The sequence below is a fragment of the Streptopelia decaocto genome (assembly GCF_964273445.1).
Source record: "Streptopelia decaocto genome assembly, chromosome: 6".
Classification (NCBI taxonomy): domain Eukaryota; kingdom Metazoa; phylum Chordata; class Aves; order Columbiformes; family Columbidae; genus Streptopelia; species Streptopelia decaocto.
Genome location: NC_138660.1, coordinates 1,290,436 through 1,308,985, shown reverse-complemented (window position 1 = coordinate 1,308,985; position 18,550 = coordinate 1,290,436). Strand labels below are relative to the sequence as shown.

Sequence of the window (18,550 nt, the reverse complement as noted above, 5' to 3'; positions counted from 1 at the left end):
CAGATAATAATATTCAATGATAGAATTTTCTAATGAACTTATTTTAAATTATTAAGGGACACTCAGATGTCTCCCCTCGCTGCAGCAGTCCTGTGTGAAGACTGATGGGATGTTACTGTTGTTTTCTGGGGTCTTAAAGCAGTATAGAGTTGAACAATTAGTAATAATAAATTAAAACAACTGGAAGATTAATTTATAGCAACTGTTGACCTAGATGGGAGACAACTAAATGATTAAGCGTCGTGGTGGTTCAGTAATTCTGTAACTCATTAGCCAGCTCTTTTTTAGTAGTTACAGTATAATTAATGTACCAGAAAGGGATCTGTTGGGAAATTTTTCTGTGTTGCTGGTGAAATCTCATTTTCCTTTACTTTGTTACTGGTATGCCTTTCATTTCTCAAAGACTTGCTATTATTGAAGAAAAAGGCATTCACAATGCAAGTTTATGTACCAATCTCCATTGATAATCAAGGGGATTTTGGGGGCCAAGGGAGCCCAGCGATGTGTCCGGCACTGTCACTCAGGCCTGGTACTGGGTTAGATTTGCTGTTAAACTGTCGCCTCGTGCTCTTATCAGAGAGAGAAAAGTACTTTATCTGCTAAGGTTTCCTTCTACGCTTTACAGAGACTTTCAGGCTGAGTTAGGAACAAATCTTTACCTTTGCTGGAGCTGAGGAAACCATCTAGTGCCTTTATTGTTATGACAGCCAGAAGTGAATTCCACCTCAGCACTGACCAGGGAATACCCGGAGTTCATAGGACTTGCCAAAACGCTGGGGGGATGCTCTTCAGCACCTTTCTGTCTTTGGTTTGCTCTTTAGAAGATGAAGGGCTGCATTTTTGCGATAGGAAAAGCTCGATGCTGCCAGGAGTTCCTGATGTCTAGGGGCATGGCTATAAATGTGAAGCTCTGACTTCAGGCTGCCTGGGAAAAGTCCACATTTATGTGTTAGGAGATGTTATTTTCCCCTTTTCCTTTGTGGCTCTTTGCAAGTACACTTCCAAGGCTTGTGTTTGTTGCTGCTTGCCTGGTTTTGCTTTTCTACATGGTTGATGTCTTGAGTGTTAATGTTCATATTTTTTCTTATTCTTAAAATATTGCTAAGCTATCAAGTATATAAAGAAATTAGAAAAATCCTGTAAGGAGACTTTGGATTTTAATTTATGATTCAAGATGAGTATGTTGTATTTAGACTTTAACTCACTTCTATTCTGTAGCAGACTCTTTAAAGATAATTCTGAAGGTATCTAGTTACACTTTTTATTGCACTTTCTCCATGCAGAACCTGGACACAAAAGAAGGTGGAAAAAAGTCTCATAGTCGATCATTAATGGGCAACTTTGGTAAACACAAAGTAAGTAAAATGAGAGCCTTGGTTTGCTGTTGAGATACAGGGTATGTTTTATCGCTTGAGACGCCTGGTGAGTGTGGGGGCATGAGAAAAGACTGTGTGATTGCCCTTGGTGTATGTATTGGTGCCCAGAGGAATATTAGCTGCTAGCAGTATGGAGAACCCTTTAAAGATGATCCTGACCAAAAAGGTCATCTTGACTAGTGATGTCAAACTGCTGATTTTCTGATCAAACCTGCAGCAGAGTGATGGAGATGAACCCCCTGGCATGTTCTCGTTTTCCAGAGCTCTGTCCACACAGCTGACGGAGTTTGTTCCGCTCGGGCTCCAGCTTTAGTGTTCCGTCCCCTGGGCAGAGCCGTGCGGCGTGGGCTGCCGCTGTATTTCTGTTTGCTTTAAGGGGCACTGTGACCGAGTGCTGGCTCTGGGCTCCTGCTTTGTCAAAACGTGTTCTCTTCTGATCTCTTCATGGTTTTCCATATAGTATTTGTATGTTTGTGTAGCTGCTAGGTCAAACTGTCTGCTGCACTGTGGCGGCTCTATTGAACCAAGCAAGAGCTAATATCATTCCTACGAGCGTGTGGTTTCATTTGACAGCTGGACAGACAGCAGCTGCCAAAAGGGACAGTGCACCCGTGTTCCTTCCCGTTCCCACGTCCTGACAAGTGTGGCCCTGTCATCCACCTCCCCTGTTCCCACACTCCCATGGTGCCTCCAGGCTTGGGTTTATTGAACGTGTAGCCTCAGCACGAGCTGATGGAACGGGAAGCTTCCTTCCTCCCAGACTCAATTAGCAGATAGTGAGTAAATAAATCAGCAGCCGGGCTTGTTGTGAGAGGCGTGTGGCAGGTCTGCAGCTGGGTCGCTGCCACCAGCGGCATCCTCTGGCCCAGCCTGCGGGATGCCCGTGTCCATGCGAACGCTGCAGCCGAGCAGGAAGCACCTTCTGTCACTGATAAACTGAGCAGCCGTTTAGGAAAACCAGCAATTATGAGACACATCATAGAGCTTCATCAGCCACCAGCTCATCTGCCCTGAAGCCAGCCAGGAGCCATCAAAAATTCTCTAGGCAGACAGTACCAGGACTCATGTGGACGCTTGGATTATAAGCTTACAACAGTGTTGTGGTTGAGACGGACAAACGACATAGACCAGGTTCTTCCAGGATGAAAGTAGTAGATGCCATTTATTGCCACAAGTGCATTTTTATACAGTTTTACCAGTTAATGTGTCTCTTCATTTTTGGTTACAAGTTACAGCAGTAACATCTCACTGGCTAATTTTGCTATCATCAGTGTTACTCTTCTACTCCCTTCTCTCTCACGGGTACATCCATAACATCTCCGGATACTCCTTTACTCCCATCTTTCTCATGGGTATCAAGGGAATCCACGGACCCACCATAGTCACCCACAATTTTCTCTTTTTGTGCTAAAAAAAATGCCTTCATTGTCTGCTGCACATCAGGTTGAAGTGGTTGCATTTCTTTCAGCAGCTTGAGCTAAGTGCACATTACTCAGTGCGTGATGAGATCTGCAAGTACCCGCTGTGCAAAGAGTGGGCACTTCACACTGTGACTGGTGCTCACTGGTGGGAAAACAAATGCTGCACAACGAGATGTCACAGGCAAAAGTCAACCACTAAGAGCTGCTGGGAACACTGAGGGCTGGAAAGTGTGTCAATAATTTAATTACTTCAACTAGTTATCCTAATGGCTATAGCAGGTTGGAAAGCCCACTTGTATCATCTCTGCTGAAAAAAAACAAGACAGTATATATAGATTTTTTTAAAGTAATGATTGTATTGTAGACTGAGGCAACAGGGACGTCCAGTAACTTCACTCTTACGCTTTTCCAGCTAAAGGGATGCCTGGGAAGGGTGGTTACTATTGATATTTTTGCGTTACAGAATTATCCACCCAGGGATATTGATCTGTGATGTTTTCAGCCAGCTCTTGTACCAAATGTATCCATGTATAAACTCTTTCAAACCTGCCCATGGAGGGACAAAGCCACCAAGGCTGGCAATTCCCGCACGGTAGCTGCAGGGAACACCCGCAGTGCAGACCTTCACCTTCCAAAACTGAGCCATGCAGATGATTCCCAGTATAGTCAACTTTATTTCAGCACTAAACACGGCAAACTAAATGATGTACGTGATTGGTGCATCCCAGCAGGGGAAAGAAATCTGTGCTCAATTAGCTGTGTGAGCAAAAGGAGCTCTCAGTTATACTGTTAATTACCTCTTGATGAGAAGGGAATTAAAGAAACTCTCACTTGAAGCTATAGTGAGTGTTACAAAAGATGGAATGTTGTTGAAATTGGAAACTGTATTAAATAATTGGTGCTTATGAAAAAAGATGCTTTTGAGATTGTAATCTTTTTATCATAGCTATGTTCTTTACACTGTATTAATAACTGGAACGCTCGGATGTGTGGCTCAAAAGGCAACAGAAAGGTGATGCTTGAAAATTTTGCCCGGACTCTGTTCTCAACTTCATGAATTTGTTGTATTTTCTGAACTGAGGGGAAGCATAGGTAGGTGGAAGCAATGCACTGTACATTTAGATCCTACTGTGTGTCACTGTTTATTAAATACGATACCGTCCGTTAGAATTTCAGCAGGAGCAGTGCCCGGTGCCCTGGAGATAGTGGAGCGACGTTGTCCTCTCGCGTCAGGAGGGGAAGGGCCGGGAGCTGCACCGTACGCAGTGACGTGCAATGCACTGGCCACTTTGCAGCAATAGCTTTCTTCAGGCCTGGCTTTGCGTGCTGGCCAGCAGATAAACCTGCTCCGTGGCCGCAGGCTCGGAGTCAGCCGCAGTGAGCTGGGCACAGACACTTTGCTTGCGTTTCCTTCTCCATACGAATGGAAACGTTGACATAGCACCCCGGGTTTTGTGCTGTCAAGCCCCCAGGGATCATCCTGCATCCTTGCAGGACTCTGGTCCTGTGCCGGAAACCTGCTGCCCCTCGCCCAGTTAATTGCAGTAATGTGAATTTATCGAACCACCCCATAACCCAACCTGGCTCTGCTTGGTTCTTTCCCAACAGAAAGCCGTGAAGGCGACATCCAAATACCACAACACGTCGGATGATGAAGAAAACCAGCACAACCCCCCTGGGAGGGAAACGGGGCAGCTCCACAGGTGAGCTCTGGATCACAGCAGGTTCACAGCTCAGTTCAAGCCAGAGCCATGTTACTACTACCAATATTTATATGTTATTGCCTCAAGAAAATCTGCTCTTAAGAGCAGCTCATTTGTGACACTGCTGTTGGGGTGTGTTTTGCTGTGACTGCTGCAGCCTGGTATTTTGATTGTGTAGGTTTCCACAGGTTGCAAATAGCAATTACCCTTAAACTGAAAAGAAATGTGATAGTAGTACTCTTCTAATGGAAAAATGCCAATCTACATTTTGCATGCTGTAAATAGCTCAGAGAAAACTGGTTCGGCTAAATAAGGGTACATCACAGCCCAGCCAACTTTATTACATCTGAGAATGCAAAGAAAAAGCAATCCAAAAAGTGCCATTGAGAATGCATTTGTTGTCACTTAAACGTCCCATTTTCAGACACAGTTCAGAGCCGTCTGCCTTGTTTTTGTTGAGAAGAGCAATGGTGCAGCTATTTCATTATGTTTTAAATAAAAATATTGTTTGCGTAGTGTGGCTATAGAGGCACAAGGGGAACAGTCATTTGGGAGCCCCCTCCGAGGAGGTTTGCACCATGTGGCTCCCTGTTCACGGTTGTTTGTTTCCTTGTTGATGAAAAGAACAGAAAGGGGGATTGAAATATGCTTTAAACGTTCAAAATTCCCGCTTTGTTTTATGTATTAACTCAGCAGGCTGGCTCGTCGAAGGAAGACGGTGAAGCTGTGCCGAGCGCTGTCGGACCTGGTGGTGTACACCAACTCCGTGGCCGCGCAGGACATCGTGGATGACGGTGAGGCTGCCGGCACCACGCTCACCCCTGCCTTTCCCTTTTCTTTTTGAAAGGAAACATGTCTCTGTTCTAAAGCTCTCCCTTGTTTTTCAAAGGTGTTTTAAAAGCCGAGCAGTCAGTTACCTGTCCCATTTACTTAAATACGGAGAAAGAGTAAAGCACCACCTTTTAATTCCCTAAGAAATAGCCCTTCCCTTGGTTTGTTATGGCATTCCTGGTTTAGTAGCAATTTTAAAAATGAAGCTCTTTCAGGAGAGCCCTTTCCTGGTTTCAGTTTTATGGAGTTTGTCATCATCTTTTAACACTAGCCGTTTTAAGTAGCATTTAGTAACATTATAGATTTGAATTGTGATAAATAGATGTGTTACTTATTCAGAGAGTGTGCAGTTGTTTCACTGACTGCCTTAGAGGCAAAATGGAAACCGAGAAGCTTGCAGAGGGATTTGTAGAAAAGGTCATCAAACGTATGTGAACAAACTGTGTGTGAAATTCTGTACTTCCTGTAAAATGAATTCCTAATTTGATAGAATTAAACGGGACAAATAGAGGGTGGAAGCAAGGTGGTGAAACAGTCCAGGAAATGCTACAAGAACACGGCCTTGTGGAGTTCCAGTCTCGTTGTTCTGAGCTGAGACAGCTCAGCTTTTCGGCAGGTCCGGGTGCAGTTTGGTTCGGTGGTGCTGCTGAACCCGCCTGTTGTGTCGGGGCCCTCTGGAAAGGAGGGGCGGCTCAGCAGAGCTCAGTTCTACAGCTGCCTTTCCTCTAGAGCTGGGCTTTCCTGAGCCCAGCTCAGAGGTGCTGCTGTTGAGTTGGTCTGGGTGATCCCCCGAAGTTGGGCACTCTTGCCTCGGAAACTCTTCTGGTTGGACTTTTTCTCAGAGCGAAGACTTACAAATTGGAAAAGATAGTTTGGATTATTTATTATTATTCTTTAGAGAAAGGATGAGCTTGCAGAACTGTGAGACAGAAAGGAGTCGACTGCAGCTATTAACGTGTTACAAGGACAAGAGCAAAAGCAGAGCCCTGTGTGGCCCATCCTTCGCCCATCTGTAAGCTCTTCAGTAAATGGTTTTGATCATGCTGCCGTTTGCAGATTTCTCTGTAGATTCCTCATAGCAGCTGTGTCTGGGGTTCTGCAGGAGACAAGGCCCTAGCAATTAGCTTGAGCTCTTGCTTGGCTTTCCTTTTAAGTCTGGAAACTTGAGGGTAGAGCAAAAGACCCTAAAGGGAGGGGAAGCTCATGCCCTTCAGTTGTGCGACGTATGTGATTCACATGTGACAAAACAAAATCTGTCATTGTAGCTTTGTAACTCGTTTGTGGATTTACCGATACCCGCAGGATCGACAGGGAACGTGCTGTCGTTCAGTGAAACGAGAGCCCACCAGGCCGTGCAGCAGAAGGCCGAGCAGTTCATGCTGTACAACCAGAAACAGCTGACAAGGGTCTATCCCTCTGCCTATCGCATCGACTCCAGCAACTTCAATCCTCTACCGTACTGGAACGTTGGCTGCCAGTTAGGTAGGTGTTCCGTGAACATCTTACTTCTGCGCTTGTGGTGTATGTGCTAAGTAAATATCTCACATCCGAGTCTTCTCTTTCAACAGTGGCACTGAACTACCAGTCTGAGGGACGGGTGATGCAATTAAATGATGCAAAATTTAGGGTAAACGGCAACTGTGGTTATGTCCTCAAACCTCAGCAGATGTGCAAAGGTAATGTCCCACTATGCATTTATTACTGTAGGCATCAAGCCTTTCAGAAAGCCTCTCCATGGTGAAGTTACCAAGGCACAAGAAAGAAAAATAAGAACATACGTAGAATCATGCTTCCATATATTTGTAAGCTTATTTTACTTCAGAATTCATATATATTTTTCCTCAGAAAATGGTGTGTAACTTTCAGACTGTAAATACCAGCACAGACGATGTTCTTAGGGATGTGGTTTAGAGATGGACTTGACAGCATTAGGTTAACTATTGGAATTGATGATCTTAAAGGTCTTTTCCAACCACAATGTTTCTATGATTCTGCACAATCTCTTGCTGTTATTATAGACATACTTCGAGGGCTCCATCTTAATATGCCTTTAAAAAAAGGCTGTCCTAGGGTAGCCAGCTGCAAGCAAGAAGCTATATGCATCTTGGTGGGTGATATTTATTGTGTGTATCTTTTTCCTTACGCTTCGCATTCCTTGCCATCTTTTAGGCACATTCAACCCCTACTCTGCTGATCCGCTTCCTGCCAGTCCTAAAAAGCAGCTTATTCTGAAAATCATCAGCGGACAGCAGCTGCCTAAGCCTCCTGATTCCATGTTAGGAGACCGAGGAGAGGTGAGATACTGCACCAAACGCTCCCCTGAACGCTCCTGGGCTGACATGGCAGCATGGGACTCAAAGAACCTTCCTCCTTAGTTAAATACACCAATAAATGTCAAGCTTTTGGTCACTAAATACTACATTTTCCCACAGAGTCTGTATCCTACGCATGATGTTTAAGAATTAATTTGGTTCGTATTTTGAGAGTGGCTTCACTCTTTGAAAATTAGTCACAGGTGGCTACAAACCATACAGCCACTCACACTCCGTGAAGCCATTTCCCATGGTTGTGCTGCTTGAAAATCCATGTGAATCAAAGGTTTTTGAATTCTCATATGAAATTAAATTGACTCTCTGCATCAGTTTCCTTAAAAATTGACCTCTGCTTGTATCATCAGCTTGCTTTTAAAATACTTTGTTTTTAAAAATAGATAATAGATCCCTTTGTTGAGGTGGAAATTATCGGGTTACCTGTTGACTGCTGTAAAGATCAAACCAGGGTGGTTGACGACAATGGTAAGATAATCTAGCTGATTTCCTCTTCTTAGAGTAAAATTTTAAGTAATTATAAATGATTCAGTATCTGTTATTACTTTCTAGATTGCTAAGCATCTTACCTGATGAAATTAAATGATTGTATTTTAATGAATTCTGCTTTCTAGACAAAATTTCTGATGTAGGGAGGTAGACAAGCAAGACATGAAGGACAAGAACTGTTCAACACAGTATCTTTGTCCTGGATTGTTCTTAAATCTCCTTTATGCAGAAGTTCCAAATATGTTTTTATTATTATTTATATAAAATACGTGTATAACTCGAAATGAAATGAGAACAAATCATGTCCTAGACAGTTTCACTGCCACCTCAGCCTTCCTGGGCAGGAGCTGCCAGCAGAGCGGCGCAGCCTGTTGCAGCAGGAGCGTGGCCGCCAGCTCTCATAGGCAGCTGCCAAACCACGTGGGGAAAAAAGGGGGCAATTCATGGTTTGGCCAATCTTTAGCCTAACATCGTTCTGTAGAACAGTTTGCCTTGTGTCCCTGCCAGCTACCCAACCAGAACCATTCTGTTTGTTTGTAAAACCAGCCCAGGAGTCACATCTCTTGCCTATTTAGTTGCTTACATAATGGAGGTTGAGAGCGTCTTCTAGGAGCAATGAGTGTGTGTGGATTTGGTGTGCTTGTTTCTTACGCCTCTTGGTATGCGCCGTGAAAGCGTAGGCTAGTGCTTGCTATGGATTTGTTTTGCAAAATACCTGTTTGTTTTACAGGGTTTAATCCTGTCTGGGAGGAAACACTCACTTTTACCGTCCACATGCCTGAAATAGCTTTGGTGCGGTTTCTTGTTTGGGACCACGACCCTATTGGGCGAGACTTTGTTGGACAACGCACTCTGGCCTTTAGCAGTCTTGTGCCTGGTTAGTCCCACCTCATTCCCTTGACTTAGAGGTCGAACTGAAGAGCAAACACCTGTGAACGTGAAGATGAGGTTATCAGCACAGGACATATGCCTGTATCTCTGGGACTTCATGAATGAGCTTGGCCAGTTCTCCTGGTATCTTGGGGTGCTATATTCACCCCTACTTGAAGGAGTTTGGGTGTCTGTGCTTTTGGAAATTACTACGGATTTATAACTTGAAGATGGTTTGTGCTGGGGGCTTGGAAAACCTGTGAGAATGGAAAATAAGTCTTACTAAAAGCGTAAGGTGGCTTACTGTATATATTTCACTTTTATAGAAAGGTATTGCCAGTTGTGCATAAAATGCAAATTGTTGATTTTTTTGTGGTGCAATATTTTTGTTTTACTAGGTTATCGTCATGTGTATCTAGAAGGGCTGACAGAAGCATCCATATTTGTTCATATAACCATCAATGAGATCTATGGCAAGGTAGGCATATCTGGAGATTTACATACTTCAATTTTGTTGTTGTTGTTGTAATTTTTCTGATAAAAACATATTTAAATGTACCCCAGAACCTCACGGGATTTGTGTGGTTTCTAAAGGATTCTTGCAGCTCAGAATTATTTTGTACCCAGCTCTCTGGCCCTGATCAGTAGTGAAATTTAAACAAATTTTTCAGATCACACAGCAATGCAAAAGCACAGTGTCTGATTCTCTGCTGCCCTCCACTTGACGTCTTCATTTCCACTCGTACGTGGGAGGGTACGTCCATACCCTGCGAAGCACCAGCGCGCTCGAGGAGGCAAACTGCAAATCCTTATCCTTGGTGTTTTCTCTGAGGAGCACTGAGCCAGGGCAGCTGTTCACAGCACACCCGTGTCTGGTGAAACCCATGGCTCTTTTGGGCTGAAATCCCACAATATGGGCGCAGACACGCTGCTGTCGCAGTGCCCGCGAGGCAGAGGGATGGGGCTCATAGTACATGGGGAGGCTCCTTGCAGGTATCGGCCAAGAAAGCATAGCATGCTTCAGTCCTAGCATACGTGTACGTATGGATGTTTGTACTATTAGCACATGGTAATTATCACATCTAGAGACAGTAAGTATGTTGCTTCAGTGTGTTAGACTAATTTTATTTTAAGAATGAATCTTGAACTGTAACTGCAGCAGAACATGGCGTTTGACAAGCTATTTTTAGCAGCTAATGTAAGCTTTAAATCTTTTAGGTTTTAGTGCATACATTTTGCTTTTCTGCAAGACTACAAATTTAAAAGTGTTTTTAAAATGAAAGTAAAAGCGCAGTGCTTTTTCTCTGCATTTCTGCTTCAGCTGCCTTCATGAGCAGTTTACAAGAGGTCATTGGAGATAACTAGCACAAAGAAATTAAGGGCATATACAATAGGATGTTGAATAAAATAGCTTTTTGAAGCAATTTTAAAAAAATTTAGGGAGAATATATATCGAAAAGAACAGTTAGCCCTCAGCCTTTCCCCCTTCTGAGAGCGGCTGCAGAAAATGTCATGTCAGATATGTACAAGCACCCAAGGAAAGCTCAGCGGAACAGAGAGAAAATACCACAGCCGAGACTGGGGCTGAGGTTTGGTGCAGTCCAGATCCTCGCTTGACCCCGCTGCCTTTATCCTCGCCGATCCCACTGGATCACGGGTGATCTGGTGGTGGCTCTGTGAGTCACCTGGTGTCTGTGTCCCTCAGGGCACCCTTGTCTCCACACAGGGACCAGCGTTGCCATGTTCTCCTCTGCTCTTGTCTCCACCAGTGTGGATGGGGCTGGGCGATGAGGGACCAGCACTGACCGTACCCACCCGCGCACGTTCTGTGCCCAAAGAGAAGCTTTTAGTGCTCGAGGTAGACTGTGTTACTCCTAAATTTACACTGGTAAAACGAAAAACGGTAGTAAAAAGCTGTGAATGCATCTGCAGTGTATACCCCAATCCGTACACCTCTGGGTGTGTTGTGAGATCACAGAATCACAGAATGTTAGGGTTTGGAAGGGACCTTGAAAGATCATCTAGTCCAATCCGCCTGCTGGAGCAGGAACACCCAGATGAGGTTACAACGCCGAGATGAGGTTACACGTGGTCTGGGTGACAGTCTGTGGGGCAGCCTGTTTGGCTGCTGCTCGTGGCTCACGTGCTCCTCAGAGAAGAAATATACTCCAGAAAAACAGTAGAGAGTCGCTTCATAGGGAAGACAAAAGACATAGGGGGAGACCTATTGAGACTTCATCTCTGCATCAGTTGTTTATTCATCTAATGATGGGCTATATTCTGTTTCTAATGTATAAACAAAGGCTGAATGCGCTTTTGCGTCCTTATAAGTGAGGATATCTGGACAAGACTGAGAAACACTGACATTAGACTAATAAACAGTTTTAAATGATTTGCTGTAGAGGGGTGATACTTACAGCTGATGTACTGTTTACCTTATATGCTTGTATCACAGTCTTGAAAACATAGCCAAATGTATTTGCATTTTTTTTTGCCTTTCAGTGGAGCCCTTTAATCCTCAATCCCAGTTACACAATATTGCACTTTCTAGGAGCCACAAAGGTAGACTTCATTAGCATGCGTTTTGGACTTGCTGGGCATAGGCTTTTCAAATGGTTCCTAATCGCATGATCTGCAACTACCAAACTTACCTCATTCTTCATTTGGGCTCGGAAGCGTTTGAATTTTGCTTTGATGAGGCCCATGTGTGATGCTCCAAGTGAGCGCGTAGCCTGTCTCTGCAGCGCAATTCTGAGCGCTGTGTCACCTCTGCTTAGGACACTTCGAGCAAACTTCTCTTGTCATCGTGGCAGGCTGCCATCCTAATGAGGAGAACCAGAGACATGCATGAATTCATGGAGACCTGTGCTGTGAGCTCCTTGGCCAGAGTACATGTGAACTGCTTGGTGTGAATTTTTGCTTTGCTGCATTTTTAACTTTGTCCTCATCATTCATAAATACTTTGAAAGCAGCTCTTTTCATGGAACTCATTGTATAATGGTCTGAACTCACTCAAAACTGCCATTATTCTTTCTCTTTTCAGAATAAGCAGCTGATAGGACTCAGAGGGTTGTTTAACAAGAACTCTAAGCACAATTCTGCTGAAACCAGCGGACACTACGTACGGAAGCGATCTATTGGTGATCGAATTCTCCGGCGCACAGCCAGTGCACCAGCAAAAGGTAGAAAGAAAAGTAAGATGGGTTTTCTGGAAGCTACTGAAATTAAAGACAGTGCATCTGAACCAGTAGACTTGAAGGACAAAGGAGGAGTTGTAAGGCGTACAAGCCGGACTTTGCAAGCACGTCCTGCTTCTATGCCCGTGGACAAATACCTCCTTGTAGGACTGCCATGCCCAGAAGATGAAACTGCCCACGATGCCAAAGGAAAGGAAAACGCATCTGGTAAGATGCTTCCAAAATTACTTTTGATGTAGTAAGTTGAAATAGTCTATTAACAGGTGTATTTCTGCGATCTCTGTGCCAGTGGTTTTATTTGACTCCAGTAAGGGTTATTGGACAAAAACTACATGTGCTTAAGAGTGCAGTGTTTTAACAGCTCCTTAAACTCTTTGATAAGTGACGCTCTGGAAAGCAGTCTGCTCTCCAGACTAGCCAAACGAATTACGATAACTTCTGGAAGTAAAAGGGCACTTGTCAAATTTTGTAATTTAAGAACCAGCATTCAATTACGCTTCATCAGTTTGTGGTTTGCTACTGTCCCTTTGCTTACGGACACAGAGCTGCTGGCACGGTGGGTTTCCTTTCCCCGTTTGAAGGAGGAAGAGCAGCATGCAGCGTGTGGTTTTGGAAGTCATGTGCAGGAAGGCTAAAGCAGACTTTCAAATAGATGTAAGAGGGGTAAAAGTAGGTCAGACTTTGTATCCAACATCTTGGTATTCTCCTCTTAACCTGGGTTACTTAATTTGATTAATTTATATGGAGAGCATATGTTAAGATAAAATCTTGATCTTGTATTATTGATACGCAATACAACTTAATTCTTAAAACAGTTTTTTCAAAGTGTATTCAGCAATAATAGTCCTGGTTTTCTAATGCAGTTATTCCCATGACTACAGCAAGGTTAGTGTGTTTGACCTGCCTAGTATTTGATTTACTGGAATATTTGAATAAGTCTGGGAAGCTTTGAATACACTGGCTGTAATTCATTAGACCCACTGTCCCCACCCTGAGCTCGTCCCTTCTCTAGGGTGTCTGTACCGATTTTGGGGCTGTTGTTTGTTTGGGAGGAGCGTGTGCAGGGATGCTCTGAAGGACAGATAACCTGCACATTGCCTTGTGAAACAAGTTACTCAGGAGAAACAGCGAGTAAAATCAAACCAATTCTTTTTCTACCACCTTGAGATGAAACTGTAGGCAGGAAAAGGATAATCCTATAAAGGAAGTTGACTCTGAAATTCTGTGTTTTACATTGAAACATCCTCTAGATAAGCCTGTGATGATGATACAGCTCAGCCATTCTTCGCAACAGATGTAATCAATTCTTAGATGTTTCTTCCCAAAGATGCTACACACAAAGACACAACATTCTTTTATAAGATAGTTCCACACTTTTTGGAGGCCACAGCTACTCACTTATAGCAAAATGTAAGCAGCAAACACAGGCCCTGGTGAGATGACCTGAAGAGCTGTCCCAGAGAATGGATCCTGCCCCGTGTCACTATGAGAGGACCAGGTCCTGTCCATCCGAGTCTGTAAGGCTTGTGCTGTGCCCCTGTGGAGGGGGACTGGCCGCCTTGGGTATAGAGAAATGAGACATGGCGAAGGTGACATTCCAGACAGAGTCCTCTGCTGTCCCCGAGGGACCTTCTCCCTTCCTGTGCCACAGGGCCAGCCACGGCCTGCGGGTGGACACAGGAAAGCAACCCAGGCCCTTTCATTTTTGGAAGCACTTGGCTCATGGTGAGAAAAGGTACAATGCAACAGGAATAGGCTTGGGTGTTACCGGAGAGTAAGTTCAGCCCCAATATTTTCGACTAGGAGGTGACTTGAGCATCAGGGTGGTTCTAGTCAGATGGAGTGTTAGTCACTGCAGGACGCCGCGAAGACGGGAACGGGCTGGCTGGCCAACACCGACCCTTCTGTTTAAAACACCGTGGCTGAACACAGCTCTGCTGCCTCAGTGGGAATTACACCAAGCAGGCACCGTGCTGTCCATTTTCTCCCCTGTTCTTTATAGGGAAAAAAAATCTACAAATCCAAGAAGTATGCACCTCTTTCATCCTTATGTAGGAGCAGTGGAAAGCTTGGGAAGCTTCTCAGATTTTGGAGATCTGCCTTTAATCCCATATTTGTTAAAAACAGCTCCTACTGTACCGGGGAGGTCAGTCACTATTAGTGAATTCTCAGAGCTTCTCTCGCTTCTTCCTAGGACATTGATTTCTAGTGAATGTTAGAAACAGCGTATATCATGCCAAGCCTACTTCTTACTTAATTAAGCAGGAAATACCTAATGCATATTTTTCATGGAATTCAAAGTCTTGCTCTCATGAATGCAGTACGCTTGTAGGAGATCAACATTTAAATCCTTACGTTGTATCATTTTACACTAATGACATGTAAAATACAGTCTGGAATCCATCTGCTTGATGCTTTTTACTCAGCTCTTTTAAGCATGCATCTTGTTTCAAAATATGCTGTTTTTTTAACAGAGCTGTTTTGTTCTGTCTTTATTGCCATGCTTCTTTGTAGTACAAATCTGAATAGGAACACAGCTGAAGGTAATACCATGTGCAAGCTATGATATGGTACCTCATTAACATTATTTGCAACCGATATTACATCACGTGCTTGATGTAATAGACATTCAAAGGAAGTTTCGATGAAGTGCCTGCAGTTGTATTTTTCCATTTATTCATATCACACAGATAATTTGTATTAAACCTGCACAACCCCATAATTGAGTTCTGTCACAACTGTACCTAATTTTGCGTTCTCCATTTGTCTGTCTAAGGACAAAATAGTTGTTAATAGACAGAACACAATATTGTACGCAACTAATATGTTTCTTATTTAATTCAGCCAACAGTGAGGACAATACAAATGAGGAGGAAACAAACTCGAAAGAATCTGGTTTTACATGTGCTGAGAAAACAGCAAATACTTCAAATTTGGCATCTCAGTTTAAGAAGAATGACCAGAAGGAGCCTACCGTTGACTCTTTAGTCCCGCCTCTACAGGAGCAACCTGCACGTTTAGTGTTTGCATGTGGTGTAGCTGAAACAAATCACCTCCCAGGCCATCAGGAAAAGAATCTTTCTGGTGAAACTGTCCCGCTGATGCATGGCTCCGATTTGGACACTTCTACAGAAAAAACAAATGACAACAGCTGTGCACACAATAAAAAGGAAAGTGACACAAAAGGGTCTAAGGAGGAGAAAATAACTCTTACAGGGACTTCCCTTTCTCAAAAAGTAGACATGGGAAGTCCCAAAAATGACCCCATCAAGAAAAGCACTGCAGCAGCTCTTGCTTTGACAGATGTTTCTTCTGCTGTTTCCTCTGATGTTCCCGATTTGCACTCCACTTTAACCATGCATGACAGTGACATTTCTCGCCTTATAGATGAGGTTTCTTTAGCGAACGAGAGTGAGATGGACAGCGCTGTCTCAGCCCTGATTGGGCAGGTTGATGTCACAGGTGACCAAACTGATCTCACGGCAATCTCGAGCGTCCACGGCGCCGGCGGCCAGGCCTGCGCTGCGGCGGCTGCGCACCCACGTGTGCTCCCTGCAGGTCTCAGCAGTCCCTGTAAGCACAACTTCACCACCCCAAAACCCATCAGGTCCCCTTTATTCTCAACTCCAGACACCACCATGATCTCCAGCCCTGAGACTGCCGAGTATTCTGCGTACACAATTATCCATGAGGCAACGCTGACACCAACTCCAGAATGCAAGACCCACAGTGAATTAGTTTGCAACAAAAAGTTAAACAATAGAGAAGATAACTTGCCTAGCTGTCCTTGTCCTTCACCTCTCTCTTTGCTAAACACAGATCCCAAAAGAAAACGTGGAACAGGCTGGGAAGCCCCTGAGTCCACCAGTTCTTTTGCTTCCAATAGCCTCATTTTTGAGGAGACACTTGTTGACCCCCCCACTGGTGACAACTCAGAAAGCAGCAGTCTTGTAGAACTAGATGGGGATTCTCGAGAGCTCCTGGTGACTGTGTGTGAGTACAAAAGGGAGGACATGAGCCAGCTGGCTTCCCCGCTGAAGCTGAGGCACAAGCAGGATGCTGGGCTGGGTGGGGAGGGGACCTGTGGGCACGGCGCGGGCATCGAGCTCTGCGCCGCTGCCCCGGGCTGCCCGGGCAGCCTCAGCACTGCAGCCGGCCACCTGCCTTTGCCCATGTGTGAAAGTGTTGGCTTCTTGTGTCATCATCCTGCAGATAAGCAGAAAAATGTCATGTGTACCTCCCAGAAGTCACAGCTCAACATACACTCACCCATGCTCAAAACCACTTTGGCTTTCCCATCGCCTTCAGCCATCAAACAGACCAGCCCTTGCAAATCCAAGAGTCTGGGTGACTTGACGTCAGAGGATATTTCCTGCAATTTTGAAAGTAAGTATCAATACATAAGTAGGAGCTTTATCTCATCGGGCATGAGAGACAAGAAACTCGCTGCCATGAAGAACATGAGACCACATTCCACAGATGCTCTGACGGAGCAGCTGAGGAAGCTGGTGTCCCTGGAGCAGGAGGACAGCGGGCACACGCGCTGCTGGCGGGCGGAGGAGGACGGCCCACGGGCGCTGGTCAGGAAGCTGTCCTCCCGCAGCCAGAGCAGGGTGCGCAACATAGCCAGCCGCGCCAGGGAGCGGCAGGAGGCCGCCAGCAAGCACCGAGCTCCCAACGCCAGCAGCGTGGCGGGGGTCGTCCTCCGCAGCAAGCCTTCGGCATCGCCCCACGTCGTCAACAGGCATTCCACGGGCTCCTACATCGCCAGGTACCTGAACGGCTTCCCCGGGGAGCCGGCGGAGGGCCGGGGGATGCCCGAGGGCGCGTGTGCCGCTCTGCACTACGGCTGCGGCGACCGCTTGTGTACGGACGATTCTGTTCTGCAGCTGGAACCCAATAGCGATGATAAGCCTGAAATTTATTTCCTGCTGAGACTGTAGATTGTACAAATGCACATCTTCAATGTTTACAAACTCTTCCGTGGAAATGAAGGATTTTTAGCGAGAAATACTGTTCAGAGGGTTTAAATTATTTAGAAATGCAATTTCATGCTAGTGATTCAATCATGATTTAATGTGCCCTTTTCTGTCAAAGCTTATGTAAATAGAAGCCATGCTCCTCCCTTATGGATGTATTACTTTGATTTAGAAAAGACCAACTGAAGTAGTCGGGGGACTATTTGCATGCAGTGAGCATTTGTAGCGTTTTGTGTTTGTAACGCGTGTTGTTTTTAAGTCGAGCACGTCTGTGCTCGAAAGCCGAACGTTGCAAGGAACGCAAAAATATTCTGTCTTCCTGATATCCTGTTCTGCTGTTTGGAAAATCATTTTTAGTGGTCACTTTTGGCTTTTTGTGCAAATTCTGCTGAGCGTGGTACTTTCTGTTCCAGGCAATCCCTTGGGACCGGGCTGCCCAACAAGCAGCAGTCTCAGAACACAACCCTTCGTTAGCATCACTGTTTTCACTCCGGCTGCTACTTAGTTGTTAATTTTACATGTTTCCATGTATGAACTATGGTTCTACAGCAAAGAGTTTGTAGAACTAGGGTTAGTCCAGATTCGTGAGTGACGTGTAGCTTCGTCTTCTGCCCGCTCTGTGAAGTACAAGAACAGTCGTCTTCCCTTTGGTGTGAATGCTCGTTTCAGGACAGAGTGGAATGTGGGAGTAATTCTGCATATATGAGTGGAAAGCACTGAACTTCTGTGTATTTTGTTATGTATTTTTGCTATTGGTTGCGTGTGTAACTTCAGTCCAGTAGCAGATCTGTTTTCTGTATATTTGTAATTTTATTGGTGAATTGTCGACGGTCAGTGGAATATTTCAAGCTGCCGTGCTAGAGTAGCTGTTCTGACTGTCCACCTTCGTCTTTTCCTATGAATGCTCAAAGTGAATCGAGTGAGTGATCTCTGCCAGCTGACGCCTCCCCATAGGGAACAGCATAGCTTTATTTTGGTCTCCAGATATTCTTTGCCTTCGCTGTACGTTTTTTCTTATATGTAAAAGATGTACCTTTTACCTCTTTCTTTTGTAATGCAGAGTATTATTATTCTTGAAAACATCATTAAAATAGATTTTTAAGCACTTGGTTACATTTACTGCAACTGCAGCAAAGACAGTTGTGTTTAAACTAGCAGTAGTTAGTGCTGGCTGACATCTGTCTCACCATGAGCTTGCAATAAGGCTTCAGAAAGGGAGAAATCTGTCGTTTGACCTGGTTCTTAGCCGGGAACGTGCAGCTGAGCGCTCTCTTTCCTGGGTAGGAAGCCGTGGTTATTCTGTGTCACTGGCTGTGTATTCCCGTTCGGTTCTGTGTGCCACAGATGTTCACACGCT

At 44.8% G+C, this 18,550-nt stretch overlaps 1 protein-coding gene across 4 annotated transcripts in view; it reads left to right on the top strand.

The window, feature by feature from the left end:
* Positions 1-18,292, top strand: part of PLCH1 (phospholipase C eta 1) — a 71,933-nt gene extending 53,641 nt beyond the window's left edge. For 3 of the 4 annotated variants that reach the window (XM_082055730.1, XM_082055732.1, XM_082055729.1), the window contains 11 exons: positions 1,284-1,355; positions 4,406-4,500; positions 5,194-5,294; positions 6,634-6,813; positions 6,900-7,007; positions 7,501-7,625; positions 8,042-8,126; positions 8,878-9,024; positions 9,416-9,495; positions 12,061-12,421; positions 15,059-18,292. In XM_082055730.1, coding sequence (XP_081911856.1) covers positions 1,284-1,355; positions 4,406-4,500; positions 5,194-5,294; positions 6,634-6,813; positions 6,900-7,007; positions 7,501-7,625; positions 8,042-8,126; positions 8,878-9,024; positions 9,416-9,495; positions 12,061-12,421; positions 15,059-17,157 — 3,453 coding nt within the window. In that variant the 3' untranslated portion in view covers positions 17,158-18,292. The remainder of the gene's footprint in view (positions 1-1,283; positions 1,356-4,405; positions 4,501-5,193; positions 5,295-6,633; positions 6,814-6,899; positions 7,008-7,500; positions 7,626-8,041; positions 8,127-8,877; positions 9,025-9,415; positions 9,496-12,060; positions 12,422-15,058) is intronic. The other variant, XM_082055731.1, reaches the window with a different exon arrangement.
* The last annotated feature ends 258 nt before the right edge of the window (positions 18,293-18,550 follow it).